The sequence below is a fragment of the Heloderma suspectum genome, chromosome 1 (genome assembly GCF_057233095.1).
Source record: "Heloderma suspectum isolate Gila_16-S chromosome 1, 16-S_ref, whole genome shotgun sequence".
Taxonomy (NCBI): domain Eukaryota; kingdom Metazoa; phylum Chordata; class Lepidosauria; order Squamata; family Helodermatidae; genus Heloderma; species Heloderma suspectum.
This window is the reverse complement of record NC_139458.1, coordinates 73,136,500-73,158,153: the sequence shown is the minus strand read 5'-3', so window position 1 is coordinate 73,158,153 and position 21,654 is coordinate 73,136,500. Positions and strand designations below refer to the sequence as shown.

Sequence of the window (21,654 nt, the reverse complement as noted above, 5' to 3'; positions counted from 1 at the left end):
GAGACAGATTATCTAGATCCATTTCACTGTGGCTTCAGACCTGGATATGGGACAGAAACAGCTTTGGTCGCCTTGGTGGATGACCTGTGCCGGGAACTAGACGGGGTGGGTGTCCCTGTTGGTTCTGCTGGACCTCTCAGCGGCTTATGATACCATCAACCATGGTATCCTTCTGGGCTGCCTCACTGGGATGGGACGCATTGTTTTACAGTGGCTCCATTCCTTCTTGGAGGGGCGGACCCAGAAGGTGGTGTTGGGGGACTCCTGTTTGACTCCCTGGCCATTGGCCTGTGGAGTTCCTCAGGGTTCTGTTTTGTCCCCCATGCTATTTAACATATACATGAAACCATTGGGAGAGATTGTCTGGAGTTTTGGGGTTCGGTGTCACCAGTACGCTGATGGCACCCAACTCTACTTTTCCTTTCCATCTAATTCCAAGGAAGCTGTTGCAGTGCTGAACTGGTGTCTGTCGGCAGTAATGGACTGGATGAGGGCAAACAAATTGAAGCTTAATCCAGACAAGGCAGAGATGCTCCTGGTCAGTCGAAAGGTAGATCAGAGAATAGGGATTCAGCTTGTGCTGGATAGGGTTACACTCCCGCTGAAGACACAGGCTCGCAGCTTGGGTGTACTTCTGGATTCAGCCCTGAGCCTGGATGCCCAGGTTTCAGTGGCGGCCAGGAGTGCATTTGCACAGTTAAAGCTAGCACGCAAGCTGGACCTGTTCCTTGAAATGTCTGACTTGGCCACAGTGACACATGCCTTAGGGTACAATCCTAACTAGATAGGCGGCCGCCTCCGATCTCGAAGGTGACCACCTATCCAAAACAAGGCAGGAGAGGCACGGGGGATTGTTCCCTCCTCACCCCTCCTGCCTTGCTATTTTTCACTAGACAGCCGTTTTCAGCTGTCTGGTGGCAGGGGGGCCCACTGGGAGAGGAAGCTAATGCACGACACATTGGATGTGTCATATGCGCAGCTCCGCTCTCCCTGCCCCAGAACACCCCCCAGCCCCACCCCTTTTCAGCCGCTCTGCGTTCCTCTTGCAGCACGGATGGGGGGCGGGGTCGATTTTCGGGGAACTGATGTCAGAGCGCAGGCTCTGAGGTCAGTTTCTGGAAATGAGCATATTCTATGGCCCTCTAGACAGTGTCTAGCGGGCTAGAGGATTGCTCTCTTACTTGCCTTAGTTAATCCCGTTTAGACTACTGTAACATGCTCTACGTGGGGCTGCCTCTGAAGAGTGTTTGGAAATTTCAGCTGGTTCAAAGAGCTGCCACCATACTGTTGACTGGGACTGGCTACAGGGAGCATACAGCTCCCCTGCTAAAACCGCTTCACTGGCTCCCAGTCCGTTTCTGGCCACTATTCAAAGTGCTGGTCATGACCTATAAAGCCCTATACAGCTCAGGTGCAGGTTATCTGAAAGACTCCCCTGTGAGCTGCTTGTGCCCTGAGATCTTCAGGGGAGGCTCTTCTCATGGTCCCACCACCATCACAGCCTCGCCTGGTGGGAATGCGGGAGAGGGCCTTCTCAGTGGCTGCCCCAATTCTCTGGAACTCCCTTCCCAGGGAGGCAAGAGTGGCACCCTCCTTGGTATGTTTCCGCAGGAAGGCAAAAACTTTTTTGTTCCAGTAGGCTTTTGGGAACAGATAGTCTGGACCTATGAGAATGTGATGGATTCATACTATTGTTTGTATTGTTTTTTAAACTCTGATATTTAATACAATTTTAATATTATTGATAATTTAATTATATTTTTAACTTTTGTTTATTTCTATTTCTGTGTTTGAGATGTACAAGTTTTTAATGTTGTAAAGCTGCCTTGAGTTCCAGTATTGGGAAAAAGTTGGGATATAAATAAATACAATAATAACAAGAACAATTTCTGTAAGTTCTCAGCATCAAGCAACAACTGAGCCCAGTGGCTTAAGAGGTTGGGAGTTTCACTATTATTATTTCTATCATTTCTATCCTGCCTTTGTACACTGAAGTGTCTTCAAGGCAGTTCACAATAAAACTAAACTTCATAAAATAGAAAACCATAAATACAAATTGAACAATACTAATAAAAGCAGCAGTTAAGTTTATATTCTGATCAGTTGCACTAAATCAGTTAGGTATCTTGCCTCTGTACTCCACAGCATAAGCTGTGCTCTGTGCTTTGGCTGTGAAGAAGGAACCTAGATTGACAGGTCTGAAAGGGATCTGACAATCACCTATACCCTGGTCAAAGGTGGAAAATTGAAAACTGCAACCCCCACACACATTGATTCCTTCTATATTGAATTCTGTCGGCCAGATCACAGCAATGGAATTCTGCTTCTGGTACCAGTCTGCTTGTAGTCAAAAAAACAAAGCTTCCATGGGGAAAAATTAATAGAACTGAGAAGTGTGTATACTTCAATCTAGAAATATTTGCTCTGAGCTAAGATGAGCAAATTCTGTAAATCATGAAATACATTGTGGCTACCATATTTAGGTATAGAATCATGGACTTGGATTTTAAAGGATTTGGATGAGCCAGAGCCAATCAGGAACATGCCAAATTTCAAAGAGTTAACAATCAGCACCCGCGTTACACAAATCAACCAAGACGCATTAGTAAACATGGCTTGTTTAATCTCATCCTTAGCATTGATATGAGGTTTCAAATGATCAATAAACGTCACCGCCTTAATCTTTCTCCTTTGTAGTAGGGGTGTACAAAACGCCACTTACCTGCGTCCACGGGGGGGGAGGCGATCCATTCCTCCCCCCCCCAGAATCCTCCCTGGCCAGCTCCCCTCCGCGGCAATTCTGCGGAGCCGAATTCTGCGGGGATGCCATTTGCGTCCCTGCTTTAGCCATGATAGGCTACATAAGTATTTACGTAGCATATCACGAAAAGAGTAGCGACGCAAATGGCGTAGCAAATGCCATTTGCGTCCCTGCTCTTTGCCGTAAATATTTATGTAAATATCTACGTAAATATTTACGTAGCCTATCATGGCAAAGCAGGGATGCAAATGGTGTCCCCTATGTGGGACGCCACTTGCGGCCGCAGCCCAGCAGTGGACGGAAATCCGGCTGGTGGTGGCCCCAGCCGGTGGCTCTGCGGACTTGCTGCGTAGCAGAGCTGGCCGGGGAGGATTCCGGGGGGGGGAGGAATGGATCGCCTCTCCCCCTGTCGAGGATTCCGGGGGGAGGAATGGATCGCCTCTCCCCCTGGTGGACCCCCCGCAGATGCAGTTAAGTAAAAAATATTTACGTAGCCTATCATGGCTAAAGCGGGGACACAAATGGCGTCCACTACACAGGATGCCATTCGCGGCTGCAGACTGGATGGCAGAAAGCAGTGGCCAGATCCAGACCCACCGGAGGCAGGTAGGAGCTGGTCTGCCAAGACTTCGGGGGTGGCGGGGGAGATTGCTCTGTTCCACCACAGACTACAGGGGGCCGAATTCACTGGAATTTGGCCTCGCTGGAGTCTGTGGCAGAATTCTCCGCCATCCCTACTTTGTAGGCTTCATTCAGTTCCTAGCACATACATTTTCACTTAAGGCTGCTCTACCAGCATGTTGCATCTTTCCAGGAGAGGTCTTCAAATTTCACCAATGTAAAAAGAATGACATTCTAGACACTCAACTTTGTACATAGCACCCTTAATTACACACTCTCCCTATCTTCAACACAGACAACACTTCACAAGATGTCTCAGTTACTGGGGTACTGTCCCAGTAACACCAAAACAACACCTGTGAAGTCTTGGCTGCATGGGCATGCCTTATCTGGCTCAGTTTATATTGAGCCAGATAATTGAAGCATGCACATATTTGTGACTCAAGCTGGCATTGTATGTCAAAGCCTTTCAGATTTCAAATCTGTTTTAAACTCTTTTTTCCTTTTTATAAACTGGATACATAATTTCTGATAGTTTATTGTGGTTTGGAGTGATCTATGTCTGACTATATATTTCAGGAGATATAAACCAGTGGCTACTATTGGGAAAGTATATATTCAATGGCAGAAAAGCTCCAAGGATAGACCTAATGCAGCATTTAAACAAGGAAATGTGGAAGCAATTTCATTATTGTCCCCACTACATGTGGTAGAAAAAGGAATTAACAAGTTTACAAAGAACAGTTACTTTGCTATTAAAGATGCGGTACTATGCATGTTGATGGAAATAAGTCCCAGAATACTTGGTGCACCCCAGCCTGTATGCATAGGATTGTACGCTTAATTTCTTAAGTCTCATACTAAGGATTGAGTTACAGGCAACACATACTACATGAGGATTTTCTGATGCTTTCTGTAATTGTTGTTGTTGTTTATTCGGTCAGTCGCTTCCGACTCTTCGTGACTTCATGGACCAGCCCACACAAGAGCTTCCTGTTGGCCGTCGCCACCCCCAGCTCCCCCAAGGTCGAGCCCATCACCTCCAGAATATCATCCATCCACCTTGCCCTTGGTCGGCCCCTCTTCCTTTTGCCTTCCACTTTCCCTAGCATCAGCATCTTCTCCAGGGAATCCTGTCTTCTCATGATGTGGCCAAAGTACTTCAGTTTTGCCTTTAATATCATTCCCTCAAGTGAACAGTCTGGCTTTATTTCCTGGAGTATGGACTGGTTTGATCTTCTTGCAGTCCAAGGCACTCTCAGAATTTTCCTCCAGCACCACAGTTCAAAAGGATCTATCTTCCTTCGCTCAGCCTTCCTTATGGTCCAGCTCTTGCAGCCATAGGTTACTATGGGGAATACCATTGCTTTAACTATGTGGACCTTTGTTGTCAGTGTGATGTCTCTGCTCTTAACTATTTTATCAAGATTTGTCATTGCTGTCCTCCCAAGAAGTAAACATCTTCTGATTTCCTGGCTGCAGCCAGCGTCTGCAGTAATCTTTGCACCTAGAAAGACAATGTCTGTCACTGCCTCCACATTTTCTCCCTCCATTTGCCAGTTATCACTCCAGCTGGTTGCCATAATCTTGGTTTTTTTGAGGTTTAACTGCAACCCAGCTTTTGCACTTTCTTCTTTCACCTTAGTCATGAGGTTCCTCAGCTCCACCTCGCTTTCAGCCATCAAAGTGGTATCATCTGCATATCGGAGATTGTTAATGTTTCTTCCAGCGATTTTAACTCCAGCCTTGGCTTCATCAAGCCCACCATGTCGCATGATGTGTTCTGCGTACAGGTTGAATAGGTAGGGTAAGAGTATACAACCCTGCCATACTCCTTTCCCAATCTTAAACCACTCCGTTGTTCCATGGTCTGTTTTTACTGTTGTTACTTGGTCATTATACAGATTCTTCAGGAGGCAGACAAGATGACTTGGTATCCCCATACCACCAAGAACTTGCCACAATTTGTTATGATCCACACAGTCAAAGGCTTTAGAATAGTCAATAAAACAGAAATAGATGTTTTTCTGAAACTCCCTGGCTTTCTCCATTATCCAGCGGATATGGGCAATTTGGTCTCTAGTTCCTCTGCCTTTTCTAAACCCAGCTTGTACATCTGGCAATTCTCGTTCCATGAATCGCTGGAGTCTACCTTGCAAGATCTTGAGCATTACCTTGCTGGCATGTGAAATAAGTGCCACTGTTCGATAGCTTGAACAATCCTTGGTGCTTCCCTTTTTTGGTATGGGGATATAAGTTGATTTTTTCCAATCTGTTAGCCATTCTTGTGTTTTCCAAATTTGCTGGCATATGGCATGCATCACCTTGACAGCATCATCTTGCAAGATTTTAAACAGTTCAGCTGGGATACCGTCATCTCCTGCTGCCTTGTTATTAGCAATGCTTCTTAAGGCCCATTCAACCTCACTCTTCAGGATGTCTGGCTCTAGCTCACTGACCACACCATCAAATCTATCCCCGTTATTATTATCCTTCCTATACAGATCTTCCGTATATTCTCGCCACCTTTTCTTGATCTCTTTTGCTTCTGTTAGGTCCTTGCCATCTTTGTTTTTGATCATACCCATTTTTGCCTGGAATTTACCTCTGATGTTTCTAATTTTCTGGAAGAGGTCTCTTGTCCTTCCTATTCTATTATCTTCTTCCGCTTCCGCGCATTGCTTGTTTAAAAACAATTCCTTATCTCTTCTGGCTAACCTCTGGAATTTTGAATTTAATTGGGCATATCTCTGTCAAGGGCTCCTTGGAGGGCTCTCTCAGTCTAATCCAGTAGCCAAGTCCAGACGCAGACAAAGGGATTCTTTTCAAAGCTTTATTCTTCTTTTACAACTTACAACTCTACAGGTGGCACTAGATCTGAGCAGCAGCATCCCTATGCCCTAAGTTGGAACAGTTGGTCCCCGTTTGAAAGGCAATTAATGGCAGACCCCTGAATATAAGGACTAGGGAGAATCCCTCCCCTTTTCCCTTGGATCCTCTGGGCGCAACCGTTCTTTGAGCGCCAACCAGGCACTACGCCTCCTTTCCGTGCTCTCCATTTGGCGCCGCTCTCTGCATCTGCGCCGCGCATCCTACCAGTCTGCTATCGGTGCTGGGTCACTCCCTGGACTGCTTTCTAATCTAGGAATGTTGGTGGGAGGAATCTCTGTCAGCTGCGGGCCCTGGGAAAAAGGGGCGCGCTCCTCTCCCAGGAGCGACTGCTCTTCCTCCGAATCAGAACTACTCTGGGATTCTATGGGCTCAGTGTCCACCCTGACAATCTCCCCCTCACTGTTGCCTTTTGCTTTCCTTCTTTCTTGGGCTGCTTCCAGTGTCTCAGCAGACAGCCATCTTGCCTTCTTGGTTTTCTTTTTCTTTGGGACGTTTTTTGTTGCCGCCTCCTGAACAACGTTGAGAACTTCTGTCCATCGTTCTTCCGGGACCCTATCTACTAAATCTAGTCCCTTAACTCTGTTCTTCACCTCCACTGCATATTCATGAGGAATATTAGTGAGCTCATATCTAACTGATCTGTGGGTCTTCCCTATTCTCTTTAGTCTGATTCTAAATTGTGCAATAAGAAGTTCGTGATCTGAACTACAATCAGCTCCAGGTCTTGTTTTTACCAACTGCATAGATGTCCGCCACCTTTGGCTACAAAATATGTAGTCAATCTGATTTCGGTGTCGACCGTCTGGTGAAGTCCATGTATAAAGTCATCTCTTAGGTTGTTGGAAGAGAGTGTTTGTTATGCACAGTGAGTTGTCTTGGCAAAATTCTATCAGCCTATGTCCCGCTTCATTTTGTTCTCCCAGACCATGCTTGCCTGTAATTCCAGGTGTCGTTTGACTACCCACCTTAGCATTCCAGTCTCCTGTAATGAAAATAACATCTTTTTTTGGAGTACTATCCAGTAGGTGCTGCAGATAGGGATGGACGAAAGTCCCTTACCTGGTCCCGCAGCTTTTTTTCGGGGGGGGGGAGGCGCTCCAGTTCTCCCCCCGAAATTCTTGGCGGGTGGGGAGGTGCCCCGCCCCTCCCAGCCAAAATTCTGGCCGGGGGGGAAGTGCCCCATCCCTCCCTGCCAAAATTCTGGCCGCGGGGGGATTGCCCCGTCTCCCCAGCCACAAAAAAAAAATGCGCATTTTTTTTTCCAAAGTCAGCCGTGATAGGCTACGTAAAGATTTACGTAGCCTATCACGGCTGACTTTGAAAATCTAGCCGTGATAGGCTACGTAAATCTTTACGTAGCCTATCACGTTGTTTTTTTTTTTTACACTTTACTTGGAAATGGCGGCGGTGGCAGCCGGTCGGAAGACCGGCAGCCGCCGCCGCAATGCCACCGGGACCCGCCACCGCGAGGGACATTCACGCGAGGTAAGTCCCATCCCGGGTGGGGGGGTGGGGGGGTGGAGAATTTCCCCACCAATTTCGGGGGACCGAATGCGTTGGCATTCGGCCTCCCGGAGATTCATGGATAAATTCTCCGACATCCCTAGCTGCAGGTCCTCATAGAACTGATCTACTTTTGCTGCTTCAGCATCTGTGGTTGGGGCATATATTTGGATCGCTGTGATGTTAAATGGCTTACCCTGAATTCGAATTGAGATCATTCTGTCATTTTTTGGATTGTATCCAAGCACTGCTTTAGCCACTTTATTATTAATTATGAAGGCTACTCCATTTCTTCTGTGGTCCTCTTGTCCACAGTAGTAGATCTGGTGGTCATTTGATGTGAAGTGGCCCATTCCAGTCCATTTCAGTTCACTGACACCTAAAATGTCTATATTTAATCTTGACAACTCCCCAATAACCACATCCAATTTGCCCTGGCTCATAGATCTTACATTCCAGATTCCTATGGTGTGTTGATCTTTAGAACATCGGATTCGTCGTTCACCACCAGCACCTTCGGCTGCTAGCCGTCCTTTTGGCTTTGAGCTCGCTGCATCATCACATCTGGGGCTAGTTGAACTTATCCTCTGTTCCTCTCCAGTAGCATTTTGATCATCTTCCGACCTGGGAGTCCCATCTTCCGATGGTGTACCGACATCTCTCTGGTTGTACTGATCCCTTTAGTTTTCATGGCAAGAATACTGGGGTGGGTTGCCATTTCCTTCCCCAGGGATCATATTTAGTCTGACCTCTCTGCCATGACCTTTCCATCTTGGGTGTCCCTTCACGGTTTAGCTCATGACATCATTGAGGTGCTCAAGCTCCAGCACTACAAGGTAACGATCTCTTTTGCTGAACCTTTCTGTAATTACCCCTTTGTTTTTTTTGGAATAGGAAACTCTCCATAAGTCACCTTTCTCTCTCCCTCCACCCTCAGTATCTGTACCCAGACCAGTGATAGCTTCTCTAACTGAATGGGATACTACATAACCCAAAAAGAATGTTGGATCGTTCACATCTTTTTACTGAAATAAAATCATATTGAAATGCACTTCTAAAACCACAGGGCAACTATGATTTATAATAAAGTTTTAACTTGGAAACATGTGGTACAAAAAGATTTTGTGAAAATTATCAAATGTAATTTCCTGTATACCTGTGCGTTGGACTGAAATTGACATTGGTTGATTTCTCAATGTAAACATCCTTCTGGATTTAACTATTGAGTAGCTGCCACTGCTGAATATTACTTCCTGCGTCAGCATTGTAGCTGAAGGGACAATGCTTCCATTTGGATTGTCAGCATTTCCATTACAGCACCAATTTTTTATTATTATTATTATTATTATTATTATTATTATTATTATTATTATTATTATTATTATTATTAAATGTATTAATCTCCCATCTGGCTGGTCACCCAGCCACTCTGTCACAAACTATAGCGATGCTGATGAAGTTTGAAAATAATGGGCTCAAAATACAAATCTTTCAACTTTCAGTAGTTGCCTCCCCCAACTTGGTGCCATCTAGCTGTGTTGGACCAACTTCCAGCATCTCCCAGCTTGCTAGCCTTGATAACCCATGTTTAAATAACTACTCAATATTATTATAGGTCAAGCTCTCTTGCTCTGAAATTCTTACTCCATTTGTAACTAAAATTGAGATATTAACAACCACATATACTCATCTTACTCCTGCGTCATTGGCATTCATCACTTTGTGTCCAAAGCTCATGGCTGCTGTCAGTACATGTGCAGAACCCTTTACTCTTCAACAAATGGTCTTTGACTGAAAATGACTTTGTTTTAAAATAAGATGTATTTACAGGAACCACACCTATTAGAAACTCAATTTTATCAGTAACGTTTATTTTACACTGATAAAATATGACGGAACCGCCAGAAACATCCCAGAAGAAAAAGTATAAGTTGCTTGTAGCCTTTTATTATGCATCTGAAATACTTTGGGAGCAGGCTACAACTACTGTTGTTACATGTTCTTCCAGATGGAAACTCACACTTCTTCCATACTAACAATATATGCTCATCTTTATTCACCTAAAAGTCAGAATGGTTCCCAGTTTAACGGAGCCTCCAAACTTGGAGGTTGCTGACTATCCAGTGAAGGGGCAGGCAGATCATGCAGGGGATCCTCCACACTCTGGCCATCCTGCATTAGCAGCTAGACAGCTGATTTTGGCTAACTGGGTATGTCGGAGTGTATGTGTGTGCGTGCGCAGAGGCTGGACGGCACATAGGAAGTGTCATAATGATGTTTCCATGGTCCCCTTCCCTTCCTGCCCCCAGAATTGCCCCCTTTTCGCCCCCTCCACACTGTGGTTACAAGCAGAGATGGAGAAGAACCATGCCAGCTATGGGGGGAGGGGGGAGAGTGCAGTTTCTGGGAACCGAAAAATCCTGTGACTGTCTAGATACTGTCTAGTGAACATAGGATTGCTCTCTAAGTGGATCGCTCTCTGCTCAATTCCTCCAATAAATCAAGTATAAATATACCATACTTTCTAAAGGTGGTGTTTATGAATCTGTTCAAATCTTTCCCGCCTTCCATGTAGTGAAATTTGCCAAATATAAAGATGTTTCCCTTACAATCAGCATCCAACAGGTGGGTATTGAGGCTACCCTTAATTCATTTAAGGCAAATAATATTTGAGATTATGTGATATAGCTCCACACCTTCAAGTAGGATACTCCATATGTTCACATCGTTAGAGAGAAGTACCTTGTGCTACACAGAGGAGGACCGCTATATAGCATTATTAGTAACAGAAAACATGACAGCTTCTCCCAGCTGCGAGCACCCCAAATTGTAGCCACGTAGGTCAAGAATACAGTGGAATGACTTGTGTGCTGAAGAATAAGGCATCATTAAAATTATTTTTTTAATTTAATAATGTAAAATACATGCTATGTTTTGGCCTTTCACGTCTCATAAGTTTGAGCACCTCCAAAGTAAAATGTCAGTCTAGTAAAACTACTGCCCATGTCGATGTAACGCTAAGCCACAGTTCAGCACTTCTTGCATAAGCCCAGCATTTAGACACTTCCCACCCTACCTTTCCTCCTTCAGTGCAGTTGTGAAAAGATTGGGAACATCCGCTTCCTCTTCTTACTTAACCAGGGTTCCTCATTATATACAAAGTTGGAACACTGGTTAGTTTAAGCTTATTGAGACATGATTTATTATCCTGGCTTGTTTCAACAAACCATACTTCAAACCAGCCTTCCCCAATGTGGTGTCCTCCAGATATGTGGGTGACAACTCCCAGCATTCCAGACTATTTGGCCATGCTCACTCTAGATGATGGGCATTGCTGAAACATCTGGACAGCACCAAGTTGGGAAAGGCCGCGTTAAACTAACCAGAGCCCCCAGCTCATGAATAACAAGGAACTCTAGTTTAAACTAGAAAGTACATACTTATGGCTGTACGAGGGGTGTGTGTGCTTGTTTCTCATTCATGTATCACTAAATCAGCCTTCCCAAATATGGATTCCACCAGATGTTTTGGTCTACAATCTATTTTAGCCCCAACCGGCATAGCTAAGTGTAAGAGATGATAGGGAAGGCTGCACTCAACCACAGTTTAGCACAGGGGTGGGCGACCTATGGCCCTCCAGATTTTTTATGTACCACTCCCATCATCCCTCACTACGGGCTATGCTGGCTAGTGCTGATGGGAGTTGTAGGCCAAAGTATCTGGAGGGCCACAAGTTGCCCATCCTTGGTTTAGCATTACATTCAAACTAGGGCCTTAGAGCAAACTTCCTCAATCTGATGCCCTCCAGATGTTTTGGACTACAACTCCCAAGATTCTCAACTACTGGCCATGCTGGCTGGGGCTGATGGGAGTTGAAGCCCAAAAGACCTGGAGGGCACCATGTAGGGGAAGGCTGCTCTAGACTGTGTTTTACAATATGTCAGATGTACCCTTGCAGTGAGCTGATTAATTCAGATGACTTTCAAGAACATACAGCAACCACCGCTCATTTGGGCAAATTTTCTTTAATTATGCAACAAAAGGCAGCCTCCCCACTACTTCATATTTTGAGTAGGGTTTTTTTGGGGGGTAGGGAAGATGCATTTAGAAGAGCTGGACGTGAACAACAATGAAGAGGTGCTATCAAGGAAAACCTACAAGCACTTTGCTCGTGTCTCAGCACCCTAATTCATTCCCAGTCCTAGAGCACATAAACTCCATATGCTCTCTTACAGTAGTAGCAGTAGGCAGCATTAAAAAAAATCTAAGTACAATCAAGTACTCCGTTTCTCACTAATCCACACTTTGGATTGCTACAAAAATAAAAACAGTTTGACAGCTTCTGCATCAGATGCTAAGTAAAGTTGCTGCTATGTTTTCATACTGATTGTTTTCAAAGGTCGAATTAATACCTGGAGAATCTAGAGTAAATTTCTCTCTCTTCCCCTCCATAAGGAAAGAAAGTAACAGAAACACAATGCAAGAGGCATCAACCAACTCCAGAAGCTACTGGATAACTACTAATGCTGTACTCCTATATACTCTTGCCTGGGAGTGAATCCCACTGAATGCAATAGGGCTTACTTCTGAGTAAACATACATAGGGCTGGGCTCTAGAAGTTCAATTTAACACATTTCTTTACTGCCCTTCATCAAAATTGGTTCCAGAGCAGATTGTAATTAATGTTATGCCTCCTATGATGCAAGGTTTCTGCAGCTCGGGGTGGTTTAGATTTTATATATTTAGCATTATAGGAGGACAGCCAGATGAATCTGCTCCATCATGATGCAATTATTGGAGCAGGGTATAAAACAGCTCCTCTCAAATGCCACAGTTGTCTGGTATTCAAGTCTCACACATCTGCAAAACAGAAATAGTAACAGCCATTTGGATGTTCCTTCTTAATGGGTCTGTGTGGGGGCCTGGGAAATTCTGAAGGGCCTGCCTCTTGTGACATAGAGCTGGAGCTGCAGCTGCTGCTTCTGCTACTACTTCCAGCCACCGGTACTCTGACTCTGTCCTCAACCAGTGGGGACCCAGGGCTCAGGTACCCTGCGGTGGTCTGAGTAGTGACAGTAGCAAAGGTGGCTGGGCCAGCATTGTTTTTCACATAGACATTTTTGATAGCCACTAATGTATGCGCCATGACACTAAGGCTGTTGTTGAGATCTTGCATGCCTTGCTGCAGCAGCCGAAGGTTATGGTTGATACTATCAAAGCCAGACTGGATGACGTGCAGCTGGCTCTGCTGGATCTGCAATAGATCCTCTTCTGTAATTTCACTGGGGTCTGTCTGGGGCTGAGTTTTTGTTTTGGCTTTTACTTTTCCACAGGGCCCTCCATTCTGTATCCCCAAAAAAGGTAGTTGCTCCTGGCTAGGAGGAACTACAGCCATGTCCTCTGAGCTTTCTTCTGGTTCCACTACTTTCACCACTATCTCTTCTTTTAGATTTATTTTCTCCACACATGGTTGGTGGGATGGGCCAGAATCATCTGTAAAACCTAAGAGGGAAATGGAGAGAAGAAAAGAAGAGGTTAGATTCCATTACCTTTGTGAATTCAACACTGACTACTAGCCAACATTTACACAGACATGTAATATGCTCCCTAAATTTCTCTAGATTGTACCATTTTTACTGAGTTTTCTCACCTTCCATGGTAGTTTCAGGTTCAACTGGAAGGCAAAACACACATGAAACATGTCCGCATGTCAAGATCAATCTTGAACTGAAGGCTGGGAAAGGGAGAACCTCTTTTTCAAATGTTAAGTTTTTTTAAAGTTACACATACAAAAGGGTAGAGAGAAAACAAAGACTGGAGAATGTCATCTCCAACTTCTCTTCCTCCGTCTATGTCCAGGAGATGTCACAACAGTTACACAACACAAGATCAGAAATGAGAATACCTTAAAGCAGCTTTGGTATACTAAAGCTGCCTTAAGACTTTGTATTATTAGTATACACTAGGTCAGGAACCTATTCACTACTGAAAATTGTGTTTGTACACCTCATGTTGCAAACTTTTATGAAGGACAAGTCTTAGTGATCCAACAACATTAAATGGGGGATGGGGAGATTTTTTAGTACAGCATCCATGCCAGTGTGGTATAGGAAATATGTGTATGACATGGACTGGGGAGATATTCAGTTTCGATAGCACAATGTGTGCTTTCCTTAGCAGTTTCGATGAAGGGTGGGATGCAAATATGAAAAATAGGTTAAAAAAGACACATGGCACCTATTCAATATCCCTTCAGTTAGTGTCCCGTTGTAGAGTCATCAAAAGCTGATGGGAAGATGGAGAAAAAAGATTCTATTATTATTACATTTATTAGACACCTTTCTAAAAAAAAAGACTCAAGGCAACTTATAACAAAATTAAAATGTTCAAAAATTTTAAACAGCTAAAAACAATTATCAATCATTGGGGAACTGCTGCTAACATTTCAAATTTTGAACTGAAGTGGCAAATCAAGCACATGGGGGCATCTGTGCAGACATGCCCTTAGAAATTCTAAGTCAATATCAATTACCTAGCAATTAACATTTGCAAAAAGGGGTGGTGTGGTGTGAAGAGAAGAATATTACAAGAAGTTTGTGTCTGGAATAGAAAGTTGCTAAGATAGCTGATAAACAGGCAAACATTTAACACTCTAACATTCCCACAATAGACCACGTGCCTCATTCTGAGCAGCTGGCTATTTTCACGACTGATGCACAAATCACTGTTTGAGTTTCATGGTCTTTTAAAATATAATGTAAAGTTTATTTCTGCTACAGTGGAGACTGAATTATAACCAGCTTGCTTTCACGTTCTACCCCACATTCTATGCCTGTTAAAATGTGGTCAGGGCTGTAGCTCAGTGGTAGAGCACATGCAAAAGGTTACAGGGGGAGAGAATCTTGTCTGAAACCTGAAAGAGAGCTGCTGCAAGTTTGCACAACATGACAGCCCACTGTGGGTTAGTTTACCCACAAGGAACTGTGGTACATGCCAGCTGCCATTATGACTATGCAAGCCCTAGTCAGGGGTTGCCATAGCTTGTCATGTCATCTGAACCCAGGCAGTGGGGATTATTTGAGGGTTAAACACTTGTATAACCCTAAAACAGACCATGGGTTATGCAAGGGTTGTTTAACTCTGAAATAACCCCCACTGCCCAGGTTCAGACAACACAAGATTAACCCACAGTGGGCTGTCCTGTAGTCTAAACCAGGTCACTGTCTGAGCTAGGTGGACCAACGGTCTGACTTGGTGTTAAGGTGGCTTCCTTTTTCTTATTTACACAAGTAACTCATTTCGGGATAGTGTAAAAGCTGGAACAGAACAGGCCGGAACGGGCTGTTGATTAAAAAAAAGCATGCCAAAATAGCGAATAATATTTTAGGGCTGAAACCCTTGCAATATTATGCTGTTATTAACCCCATAATAACAGCATAACATCACCCAGAACAGAACAGCCCTGAACCCAACTTCCAAGTGAGGCAAACCAAAGAAATTCACCAATCTCACATAACTGGATGGGAGGCAGGGATGTCAGAAGCCATGAAACTTCCACATAAACCACGTTCTGGTACCTGTTCCAGACAATAAATATATATAGGGGTATATAAGGGAAATGGCTGGGAACACCAACTGTCCAGTGACCCAAATCAACCAAATTCACCAGACACACGTGACTGGATGCGAGTGATGTAATCAGCCAACGAACATCCATAGAAACCACTTTCCAGTATCTGTTCCAGGTAACAGTCCGTATTCTGGAATGCAATATGCAGCCCGGAATGCCAATTCCCCTATTAGTCAAGCCAAATTCACCCACTATGATCACCCACAAAATATCTCAGAAACCACATTCCGGTATCTGCTACAGGTAATAAACTATAACCTGGAACAATGGTCTGGAATGCCAATTTCCCAAGTGGTGAAACCAACCAAATTTATGCATTGGACTAATGAAACATATATATGATTTTAAATAAAGTTGTTCTGGGCAACAGGCAGTTTAGGAGGTCATAACGCCTATTTCCTATGCATTCTTGACATGAAAATGCTGAATTGAATCCAATAGGAACAAACAGCTTGAAGTGTTCCAAGTTTAAAGCCTCCAAACAATTAAACTTACCACTATCCCACTTACATGCACAGGGAAATATTAGGGCTATATGCTCCAACTGTTTTCAGTGGTACATTAGACAAATATAACTTTGGTTACTTTCAGAATAGACAAATTTCATTTGATGATGTCAAATGTCACTTGCCAGGACTAAGAGTTAAAGACACATTATTGTAATTTTTAGACTGTTTTGATTCAGTTATATTATTGTAACAGACATTAAAGATGGCTTTTCATTCTAACAATGACTGGTAATGTTTGTTCATGTCTTATACTCCCATCTATTCATGTGTGACTGGTTAATTTGGCTCAATCAGAAGTTGGAGTTCCGGGCCATTTTCTAGACTATGGACTACTGTGCAGATGGGCAGTGGAACATGGTTCCTGTGGAAGTTTCATGGCTTCTTATATCGTTCCCATCTAGTCTCGTGTGACTGGTGATTTGGGTTGGTTTGGCTCCCTTGGAAGGTGGCATTCCAGGCCGTTCTGTTGTTCGAGGTGGGTTCTGAGCTTTATGGGGTTAATAACACTAAAAGGGTTTCAGTCCTAAAATATTGTTCTCCAGTGTCTCTAAGCCATGCAACTGCTTTTGACGTTTTTTTCTTTTTTCAAAAGCAAGGTTCGTTCCAGCTTTTACACTGTCCCACTCATATAAAAGGCACACCTACCATCACTTGTGACAGCGGCCCTTCAACAGAAGGGCCCACCCCACGATGTTCTGACCCAACCCCAAGGCAAGCCTGCGGTACTTTCTGCGTCTTCCCCAAATGAGATCCTGAAGATCAGTAGAGAGCTACAAGAAAAAAGCGCAGAAACGGGATGCCACAGAATAATCTGCCAAGGGGAAGGGAAGGAGCGACCTTTCGTCTTGCTCCGGAGTTTTGTAGGGCGAAAAGGGCCAATCACGTCAAATGCGCGCTGTGTGTAGAGGAGCCCGCAAGAACCGGGGTCTGCGCTTGGGAGAGGGGTGGCAGCAGAGAGGATGCAGGCGGCAGCCCCACCATCTCGGCCCCACAGAGGAGAATGAGGCACGCTGGAGAGATGGTGTCCGCCCGCCCGGCCCTTCCAACTCACCGATCTCCGCCACGGAAGAGGCTCCGGGCAAGTCCAGCGTGTCTATCCCCCCGACGATAGGCACAGCCTCGTGGGGAGCGGGCAGCCCGGAGGCGTAGGATCGGAGGTGGTCGGGCGGCGAGATCTCCTCGCTGGCCATCAGGAGGCCGAGCGCGCCGGGGTGCGGGACGGGCCCGCCGGGGCCTTGGGTGATGCGGCAGAGCTTGCTCCGGTCGCGGCGCTTCAGGTCCCGCCAGCGCTTCTTGAGGTCCTCCACCTCGCGGGGACAGGCGGCCACCGGGTTCACCTTGTGCCGGATCAGCTCCCAGACCTTGCGCTTCTGGCCCGGAGAGGCCCGGCCAGGCCCCGCCGCGAACAGCACCTGCTCGTGCTTCAGCACCTGCTCGATCAGCACCTCCGTCTCCGCCTCGTTGAAATTGGCTTTGCGCCGCTTGGGCGAGTCGTCCGCCATCCTGAGCGCCTAACGGCGGCCGGCCCGGGAGCCAGAGAACGGGGGGGCTGCGCCCGCTTATTGTGCCGCCGCTGCACCCGCCGGCTCTAGGCCAAGCCCCGGGCCCTGCTCGGGAAGCAAATACCGCGCATGAGAGGAAAAGACGCGCAAACCCCCGGCGCAGGCGCCCCGCTTATTGACAAGGGAGGCGGGCCGGGGGGAGGAAATGCTTCCCCTGCGGCTCCGCCCCGGAGCCCGCCCTGCCTTGCCTCGCGCCAATCCGCTCCCGCTGAAGCGCTTGCGCCTCCCAATGGGAAGCCTTGCCGGGGAGCGGCCCCTCCTCCGCCACTCGTCCGCGCGCTCTAAGCTACGCCCCTTTTCCGGAGTCCGGGTGCTCTAGCCACGCCCCGCAGTGCCTTGGGGCCAAAGCAGCGCGCGCGCTTCTTGTGAACCCTGATGGCTCCAAAGCCCGCCTTCCCCCGGGGAGGGGGAGCTGCGCGCGCCCCCTCCCTGTCGCCGCCGCCGCCGCCGCCGCCGCGCCCGGCGCTCTGTGTGTCTGTCCGGCCCGGCCCGGCCCGGTCCTCTCCCACGTGCTGCGCTCTAACCCGGAGTTAGAAGGGATTTAGAACCCGCCTCCTCCTGCTTTTCGGGTGCTTTTCTTCTCAGGGCTGCTTGGGCGGCTTTGGGGCCGCAGCGAGGGTGGCGTTCGTCTTGTGCGCGCCTGCCCGGAGGCTCAGCAGGGGCGGCCGCGGCAGCTCGAGCCAGGAGGAGGAGGGGGATGGCGGCTGCGTTGGAGCTGTTGCTGCAGGACGTGGTGGCGGCCGGCGCCGTGGCGCGGTGGCTGAAGCCAAGCCAGAGCCCCTGCCCTGTGGAGGTAAACACGCGCCGCCGCCGGGGCGAGAGCGCCGCGCCGTGAAAGAGTTACTCGCCGCGCCTGCAGTTCGGGCGGGAAGTTTCCAGGGCAACGAAGTGGCGCCCCACCTTCCAAACTCAGCGCTCAGCGCTAACCGGGAGGCGGGAGAGAGACAAGGATCCCCTGCTCCCTCTCCCCCGTCCTGGCGATCGAAGCCTGTGGAAGGTTGCAGCCTTTGGGCCTGCGCCGTGTGGGCTTCTCGGGCGCTCGAAAGCGGGCAGCGTTTCTGGAATTAGGTCTGTGTAGCCCTCCTTGGCATTGCGGTGATCTCCAAAGCCTTTCCCCACCCCAGCTTCAGCTCCAGCTGGCGGGACGGAGGCAGCAGGAATGAGATCTTTGGATTCGCGGAAATAAACCCTACTAAGTTCAGTGGAACTTGCCATAAGTAGGTGTACGTAGGGAGCTTTCGGGAAAATCATCTTTGCCACCGATCTTCTCCGCACGTGTGGAAGATTATATTTTAAAATAAGTTATGGAGCAATTTTGGATGTACAAAACATCTAGTATTTTGGGGTGAGTTGTGTAGGAAGGCGGATTTAGGTTTCCTTTGCTTGTCAGATCTTTGCTTGTCAGTCTTTGTGGCTGGCCCAAGGTCTTTTGCTGCCTGGGGCAGAGCAGCAAATGGTGCCCCCCCCTTCCCCACCACATCAAAGTCAGGGCACATAATACCCAAGGTCAGCCGGGTTATTTTGATGGCTGAAGTAGAAAATTCCACAAGCACCTTTGCCCCCTCCCTGGCAGCAAGACTTCGACAATAATAATTAAAGCCCTTTCACGATATGTGAGGCAGCCTCCTCGCTCTGCCTAATGATAGGCACCATCCAAGATGCTACCGATCAAGGTCCAGTCTTAACATGACTCTATCTAAAGCAGCAGATTCTAGAGTGGGATTCCAGTCTCTTTCTCTTACAGTCTTGGAGCAGGGGGGGCATACTTCTTTTCATGTGTGAAAATATGTAAGGCTGGATTACTTAAAAGAGCTGTATACTTCCTGAGCTAAACAAATAGAAACAAATCTGTGCTAGCTGAAAGGGGTATTTGTGTGTACAAAACAGGAGGGGCCTTGTTTGTGAACAGGGGTCATGGAAAGCCTCTGGTGTGGTGAGGATATGTAAGTTTAATGTGTGCTAATGCCACCTCCTGTTAGTGCAAAAGAGGTCAGTGTGTCATATTGTTGGGGATTAGTCTCAAGAGATAACTAGCTGGATCAGTGTTAAGCAAGTCTTTTCCCAGTCATTTCATCAGATTCTAGTGGATGGAAAGTAAGCTGGGCTGTTCTCATAAGTAGTGTTTAACTATATTTTGTATTTCTTGTTTATTTAAACTGACAGTTCTTGCTGCCTGAGCATGATTTGAAAGTGGTTCTCTTCTGCTTTCTGTATCCTGCATCCACAACTGGTGCATTTCTGACTAAAACATTCTTAGTGTCACTTGTGAAAATGTCCTCTGTGCCTTTGGTTTTTGGCTGGTGGTTGGGAGCTAGCAAGTGCTCCTGTCTGGGCTCAGTTAATAATACAGTCCACATGACAAAGTTGGGATGCCAGTTGCCCACCAATAGCTGATAGAGAAAGTTAACTATGGTTAGTTGAAACAAGCCAGCTTCAAAAACTATGCTTTGCAGCTGGCTTGTTTCAACAAAACAGTTAAGATTGACCATAGTTTGGCCAAGTTCTGATTACATGACAAGCTATGGTTAATCTAAAATGGAAGCAAAAGCTTCTGAACTCCTCATAACCAAGCTGGAGGGAGGGTGAGCGCCTACACCCAAGGCTCTTCAAGGTGTAGCTTTGCGTCTACTGATGAGCAAACTCACCCTGATATAATTCATAATTTGCTCACCAGGTTACAAATTAAGTGTGGACAAAAAATTTCCATTACAAAATTTCAAAGTAGTAATGAATTTAAATTTGCAGTGATACGAAGTAGTACAAGACAGTCCAGGGTTTAAAAAACTTTTTTTTTTTTAAAGGCAAAAGTATCTCCAAGAGGTCATAAAGCACGGCTCTATGGGGGCAGTCCTCATTTCCCTCCCTTACAGCCTCTGGAAACTGTTAAATTCATCACATAGTGCTGTTTCCAGGAACAATTCTGGCTCCGTATTGAAAGCATGTGGCAGGAGCCATGCTTCCTAGCCTCTTAAAGAGACTTTTGCCCTTGAAGAAGTTAAAGAAAATAAAGAAGGAATTGTTAAAGCTCTTGGACTACTTCATATTACTGGAAGTTTTCTAAGACCCCCTTTGCCACCACCCTCCAACGGTGCAGAGTAGGTGCAGAAAAATCAGTTAATTCTGATTCAATTACAAAAAACTGTGAAGTTTGTTGGATCTAAATTGGGGCTCGTTATTGATTAAAGAACCATGAAGATGCCAGATTTGACTTACAAATCAATGAATCTCAAGTTTCAGCGGCATCACTAGTTACGTCTTAATGAGGCTGGTATATTTTGCTTTTGTCATTGTTTCAGTACTGAAGTAATGTTGCTAAGGAACACTAGAGGGCAATGTACCTCTTGCTTAGTGTTTAACCTTACTTTATGAGATGTACCATGAGTTGCATTATAGCATTTAAGTTGCAGTCTTATTCCTCAGTGCACATGTTAGGCGTATGTCCCTTTGAATTCAGTACTCGCTTTGAGTAAACGTGTTTAGGATCATGCTGAAAGGCACAAAAGGAACCTGGAGAAAACCTACCCACCCTTGTTGAATTTATGATCCTCCTCATGTTAAATGTGACAATTTAGTGTGTTACATTGTAATATCGATATTATTTTCTGTGCCTTAAAAATTTTTGTCGGAGCAGTTTTTGCAGCATCTCTTGAGGTGATGGAGGGAGCAATCCTACAGCCGCAAGAGAGCAGCTAGACGGCCATAGGACATCTGGATTTTTGGGAACCAACCTCCTCCCCGCACTTCCGTGCTGCCTCGGAGGCAGTGTGGAACAGCCCCGTCCTTTGTGCTTGCAAGAGGAGTGCGGAGCGGCTGAAAAGGGGTGTTTGGGGCGGGGAGGGCGGAAATGCCTGTACAACACATCCAATGTGTCGTAAAGCAGCCTCCTCCCCCGCTCTGTCCTCCCGCGGCTAGACAGCTGCAATCAGCTGTCTAGCTGAAAATGCAGGGTAGGAGAAGTGTGTTTGAACAATCCCCTCCGTGCTTCTCCTGCCCTGCATTGGATAAGCAGTCACCTCCGAGTTCGGAGGCTGCTGCCTATCTGAATAGGATTGTGCCCTAAATGTAGTATAGTAATAAATCAGGTGAGAGAAGATAAAGTTTGTTTTTAATAAATCGCTGTGGGTCTTTGGGTCCTGGTTTTAGGAACCAAAGACCTACATTTACTTGAATGTTTT

The 21,654-nt window shown here is 46.2% G+C and overlaps 2 protein-coding genes across 3 annotated transcripts in view; one reads left to right on the top strand and one right to left on the bottom strand.

The window, feature by feature from the left end:
• Positions 1-9,641: 9,641 nt before the first annotated feature.
• On the bottom strand, positions 9,642-17,643 carry LOC146357406 (uncharacterized). The gene is made up of 2 exons (XM_084846795.1): positions 16,969-17,643; positions 9,642-13,280 (listed from the first exon to the last, which is right to left on the bottom strand). Exons 1-2 carry the CDS (start codon positions 17,417-17,419, stop codon positions 12,631-12,633), a joined length of 1,101 nt encoding a protein of 366 aa, XP_084702921.1. The 5' UTR covers positions 17,420-17,643; the 3' UTR covers positions 9,642-12,630.
• Positions 17,644-17,789: 146 nt separating this feature from the next.
• CDAN1 (codanin 1) overlaps positions 17,790-21,654 on the top strand; it is a 58,246-nt gene continuing 54,381 nt past the window's right edge. For both annotated transcript variants that reach the window (XM_084846701.1, XM_084846691.1), the window contains exon 1: positions 17,790-18,272. In XM_084846701.1, the coding sequence (XP_084702827.1) occupies positions 18,177-18,272 (96 nt within the window). In that variant the 5' untranslated portion in view covers positions 17,790-18,176. The remainder of the gene's footprint in view (positions 18,273-21,654) is intronic.

Coding starts and splice junctions, on each gene's coding strand:
- LOC146357406 (XM_084846795.1), bottom strand. CDS start 17,419: ATGGCGGACGACTCGCCCAAGCGGCGCAAAGCCAATTTCAACGAGGCG. Junction 13,281..16,968: donor CTCTTCCGTGGCGGAGATCG/GTGAGTTGGAAG, acceptor TTTCCCTCTTAG/GTTTTACAGATGATTCTGGC.